A 6,000-nucleotide genomic window follows, 5' to 3' on the forward strand; every position below is an offset into this window, starting at 1 on the left:
TAATCAGTGGCGGCTAACTCTAAGGACCGTTGGAGCAACGCACTCCCAAAATTTCAGTCAATCTAAAAATAACAATTATCAACCGATGATAATTAGGGTCAATCCGCACCAAATCATCCAGAAAATTTTGGATTTGTCACCCACCATCTCAGATTTTGATGAAACTTTAAATTTTTAATCCTTCCATATAGATAAGAAAATATACCAAATTTTACCTTCCTACCTCAACTCGTTTTTTTTTTATGGGCAGTTGAAGTTTGGGCAAAATAAGCGTTTTTACATATTCCGAGCACTCCGGAAGAGCTTGTACCTTCAATGAAAAAAAATTGTATCTTTGTCATTTATAGTGCAAATGCAATGAAAATTTTCAATATTATCAAGAAAACTATGCTGATTGCAGAAAAAAATAAATAAACCCTTTACATTTATCTACTTGACTTTAAAAAATTACCAAAAGTAATTTTTGGGACGGAAAAGGTACTTTACAAAAAAGCAATATCTCGGGAAGGTACAGTGTTAATGAAGTAATTTTTTTTTTTATTCATATCTACAAATAGCATAGAATCACATACAAAAATAAAATTCATGGCATTTTACTTGCTTCAATAAATAAAATCCATTTTAAACTTTTTTCAAACTTTTTGTAATTTTTTTTTTATTCTTATCTACAATAAACATAGTACAACCTAAAAAAATAAAACTCCTGGTATTTTGTGTGCTTCACAGTGTAGAAACGTTTTTAAAATGAGAAATCTTAATCATACAGAATTGTTCCAAGTTTTTTAAAATCTAGATACTGTATTTGCAAATAAAAAAAGTCAAACTTATTCGGTCCTTTACAACATGCTGGTAAGCTTGCAATGTAAGCTTAAGGCACCAACAAAATAATGTACCTTGTTCCTTACCCTGAATGCATACACCATAGCAATATTTTATAACAAGATCAACTTTTTAACTCTTTTCAATACAAAGTTAACTCTTTAAAAAACAAATACAATAAAAATAAAACAGGCAATGTAGGATTAGGTTAAATGAAAGTACATTACAATAATATTGTTTACAAATAAATGTTCAAGTTCATTTTTTACTTTTATTCTTGATCTGACCCATAAGATGGTTGAACTTTTGATCAGCATGATGAACGTCTTTTTCAAGAAAGTAGTAAGCTCTTCCTGAACCTTTTGTTGTGGGAGGGTCAACGATATTAAAAATATTTTGTAGTGGAACAAAACAAATATCTTCTTTTTGATGTGGCCAGTAAAAGGATGGAGCTGGGCCAAAAGGATGCATAAACTTGATTGATACATCACACTCGTCTTCATCTTTGGAAACCACAAGTCCAAAAAACCAATGGTTGTCATATACGCAAGCTACATAAGAGTTTGTACAAATTTGTACCATACTTAGTTGCTCAGAGCGATTTCGTTCCCCACTGAAGTTAAAAATCAAAGCATAAACTGAATCTGAACTTATCCTTTTTGTGCCAACTTCATTTTCAGACAGAGGAACAAAGCAGTGGAAACCTCGAGTGCCTGGTATTGTTTTAGCTTGTGAAAAACGCTGCTGTAATTGTTGCCTGCAAGTGAATAAGCTTTCTTTTCTCAGCAAGTAAAAATATATATTTTCTACTCTCGACTGACAAAACTTAAAAGTTTTGTCTACAGTTGTGATAGTGTTGCCAGGGCCAAGTTGCAAACTTTCTCTAGTTAGAAGACGTTTTACTGTTCCACCTATTCCATCACAGGGAGATTTCCCATGACTCGTAGCAAAAAACGACCAACATGCTTTCAAGTTGAAGTCTTTTTGATGGTGACACAGATTTAAAAAGTTTTTGCAGTTTTTATATTGCGCTGCGCAACCATCAGTAAAATAATGAACACTTTGAATTTGGGGAAATTTTTGATTTAAAAATTGAGCAACAATTTTTTGAGTTTCGTAAACGAAACTTACATCATGTTCCAAGTCATCTGAAATTACACACAAGCTTGACACTGTGAGATCTTTGCCAGGCTCTTCACAAGTGTAAATTACCACTGGGTGGAGTGAACAACTGTCTTGCGTCCAGTGGTAACCCTGGACTTCATTCTGGATAACATAGGAGAAGTTTTCACTGAAGTCTAATAACACAACAGCTTCATTTATCTGAAGCTGTGCTTTTAGGGACTCTTTGAGATATTTTGATTGAGACTTTGTTATAAAAGAATGAGGAAGAAGTTTTACAAGACTCTTCACAAGATGTTCTACATATTCATGAAAGGGAACTGTAACTGAAACCTGCTGTGTTCTATCAGTAGTTACCCATGCACTGTATGTAATTTCATCTTCTTGGTCCCATTCTTCAAATTTTTCTAACAAATGTTTCTTAAGATTTTCACTAGATGTTGAACACTTATCGCAATGTCGAAGCATACAGTCTCTATTGTTCTTTGAGCACACTAAGTAGTCCATTAAATCATTGTACGTTTCTTCACTGTCACAAGCATTAAGAAGCAACACTACATTTTGATGAATTGCACAAACGCAGACAGAATGAGAGCCTGGAGAACCTACTGGCACACACCATTTGGGACGCAACCAACAAAATTTCGAAATCCCAATTTTTGAAGCAGGGTATTCAAACTTGAAGGTAGCATAAAGTTCATTCAGGTTACAAAGCAATAGTCTTTTTTGTTCATAAACATTTTTGGTTATGCTAACTTTATCTTTTTTCCCTGGCATAACACGAGAAAATTCATCGTTTTGGTAGAAATTTTTAACCAAAGTAACTGTTCCTTGGTCTAATGGTTTTCCTTTTTTTGGATCAGGTAAAGCAATGATACCATTTTCATTTAGTAGCTCTCGTGCTTTACGAACTGAGTATTCACCAACACTGAATTCTTCAGCAACCTTTTTTCTACTCCACGAAGATGGAGCGAGAGTTAGAAGCTGAATTCTCTCACGGCGTGTAACTTGTGTTTCCAATTTTTTTTTAACCAACTCAACAAGCCTGTCCATGTCATTAGCTTTTTCTTGAATACATCTTGGTATTTTTGCATCACATTTTACTGGGGAAAATTCTTTTTCTAAAACTTTACTTACTTTTTTCTTTAAGGTTGAACAAGCAGAATCTAACTTCCGTTTAGCGTAACTAGACTTACTGTGGGATGGTATATCATGTAGTTTAAATGGAGATTCTCCAATGTCAGTTAAAGAAGTGTTGATTTCTTGTAAAAAAATTTCTTTGTTTAAAACATTTTCAACTTCACTTATGTCTTCTTGAAAAGTGTTAAGCTCTTCAATTTCATTGTTAAGGTTTTGGCTCTTACTAATTTTTGCTCTGCATGCATTACAAATTTTTTGTCCAGGGATTGCTTTATTAGTTACTTTTAGAATGGTAAAAACTAAAAATAGATATAAAAAAAATCACAAAAAGTTTGAAAAAAGTTTAAAATGGATTTTATTTATTGAAGCAAGTAAAATGCCATGAATTTTATTTTTGTATGTGATTCTATGCTATTTGTAGATATGAATAAAAAAAAATTACTTCATTAACACTGTACCTTCCCGAGATATTGCTTTTTTGTAAAGTACCTTTTCCGTCCCAAAAATTACTTTTGGTAATTTTTTAAAGTCAAGTAGATAAATGTAAAGGGTTTATTTATTTTTTTCTGCAATCAGCATAGTTTTCTTGATAATATTGAAAATTTTCATTGCATTTGCACTATAAATGACAAAGATACAATTTTTTTTCATTGAAGGTACAAGCTCTTCCGGAGTGCTCGGAATATGTAAAAACGCTTATTTTGCCCAAACTTCAACTGCCCATAAAAAAAAACGAGTTGAGGTAGGAAGGTAAAATTTGGTATATTTTCTTATCTATATGGAAGGATTAAAAATTTAAAGTTTCATCAAAATCTGAGATGGTGGGTGACATGGCCTGGATGATTTGGTGCGGATTGACCCAATATCATCGCAAATCAAAGCAAATAAGAGTAATAAAAGTATCAAGGAACGTCACCCGGGAACATCAATTATGTATACGCGCAGAGAGTGGATGTCGACCATAGTACTGAAGTTTCTCCGAAACATGAACGGCGCTCTCCAATGTCTCTTAAACTCTTCAATGAGATGGTGCCACTTTAGTTTACAGTTCGCATAACGATCATTCCAGTAGGTGGGGATAGATTGGCAATATATTTAACACACTACCCATTTTTGTGAGTACAAGTAGTACATTAACAATTTTAAGTTTTGGCAACAAGTTCATCTTAGTTTACATTATTTCTCATGGAGTAATATGCTTTGATACACATTTCCGGAACGAATTATGGTTATAAACCGAGGTTCCACTATAGTTCTGCTGATTTCGAGAGGGACTATTGTGGGGTATTACAAAATAGCTTTAAATTTATGATTACGCAAATTGATAAACAAATAAAATAAGAAAGCATATGGCCTCGATCAATATTTCAGAAAAGATAAGAACTAATCTGCGCATTACGACACTATTATTATTAAATTATAAGTAACACACTAAATATTTTAAAAATTGTATTTGTTGACAAAAATGAGTTGAATCATTTGTGATATACACGGACACTCCAATAATGAGATGGACTATGAAAACTATGCAAATCATTTATTGTATATTAATTAAAGAGCATTCATATCCAATACTCGATGTTGCCGTTACAATAAATGAATATAACCTAACTTTTGGAGGTTGAAAATTGGCATGTCTATATTTATTATTATTAATCACATCTAATAACGAGATCTTTATATTTTTCATTTGTAATAATATAAAGATATATATTACTATAAAATGATGAGAATGGTTCGTTGAACCGGGGGAATATAATAAACCAACAATAGTATATGTTACTAAGGACGGGTTGTTTCGGAGAATCTGAACAATTCATCAAATTTCAACGTTCATTTTCAAGTTCTGTGAAAGACTTTTTCAAGTTCTGTTTTTATTTCAGTTTTGTCAAGCAACTAGCCTACAATGATATAAAAACAGAATTTGAATAAGTCTTTCACAGAACTTGATAATGAACGTTGAAATTTGATGAATTGTTCAAATTTTACGAAACAACCCGTCCTAAGATGTCATTTCCTGGATAAATTATTCACAACGAAATATGAAAAACAAAATGTCAAATCCTTCCATACAATGTTATTCAAGGACGATTACCCATCTAAATACATACACAATGCCTTACACACAATGTGGCGATAAAACGTTGGTAATCCATTGATAAACAAGACAGTCGGCGAATAATTATTGTAAATGTATACATACAGCATGATGTAAGTAGATATTATGAATGAGCGAAGGCGGAATTAAATATATCAAGTATGGGTCTTGAAGCAATTGGCAAAAGGCATGAAAAGAGCAATTAGGTTGTTAGATATGTTTTTAATTTGTTTATCACCAACCTGGTCGAATATTCCTTGAGATTTGAGCTCGCAAACAATATGATCGATCAAACGAGGGTCTCCAGGTAAGAGAGGGAAAGACTGCGCTATCTCCATTTAGTAGTCGAGAAACGCCGGCGATCAACTGCACAATCGCATACGCAATCTACTTAAAATAATAATAACACAAAGATGGACTAATCAACGCGTATTTTCTACAAACATCGGTGCAATTTATAACATTATGGAAAAATTTACTCCCTGTTTGACAATGCTCACAATGTTTATAACTTTTGCAAGTTGGTTGGCCTGTTTTCAGGAAACGGTGTGCTCTGCCTTAAAATTGTAAGCTGCGGGTGGAAACTTTTATTTTTCTAATATGGCAGCATTATAAAAAAAACCCAACGCCGCATCTACATCAAAACATCAAATATGATGTTGTGAGAATTGTATAAAATTTAATTTTGGGCGCTTTTCAAAGTAATAAACTTTACTATTTCTGTGTTTTGTTGTAATGATTTACAATATGACGTGCTGTGGGTTTTGTATTAATTGACAATCGAGGTGTACAAGAATATACGTAAGAAAGGTTTTTATTTT

General features: G+C 32.7%; 1 protein-coding gene across 2 annotated transcripts in view; it reads right to left on the reverse strand.

Moving 5' to 3' along the window:
• The window catches only part of LOC149411656 (uncharacterized), a 29,369-nt gene extending 23,691 nt beyond the window's left edge, over positions 1 to 5,678 (reverse strand). For both annotated transcript variants that reach the window (XM_089647018.1, XM_089647017.1), the window contains exon 1: positions 5,422 to 5,678. In XM_089647018.1, the coding sequence (XP_089503144.1) occupies positions 5,422 to 5,517 (96 nt within the window). In that variant the 5' untranslated portion in view covers positions 5,518 to 5,678. The remainder of the gene's footprint in view (positions 1 to 5,421) is intronic.
• Positions 5,679 to 6,000: the final 322 nt, after the last annotated feature.

Source organism: Hesperophylax consimilis, chromosome 25, assembly GCF_061612785.1.
Source record: "Hesperophylax consimilis isolate HC1 chromosome 25, BYU_Hcon_1.0, whole genome shotgun sequence".
Classification (NCBI taxonomy): domain Eukaryota; kingdom Metazoa; phylum Arthropoda; class Insecta; order Trichoptera; family Limnephilidae; genus Hesperophylax; species Hesperophylax consimilis.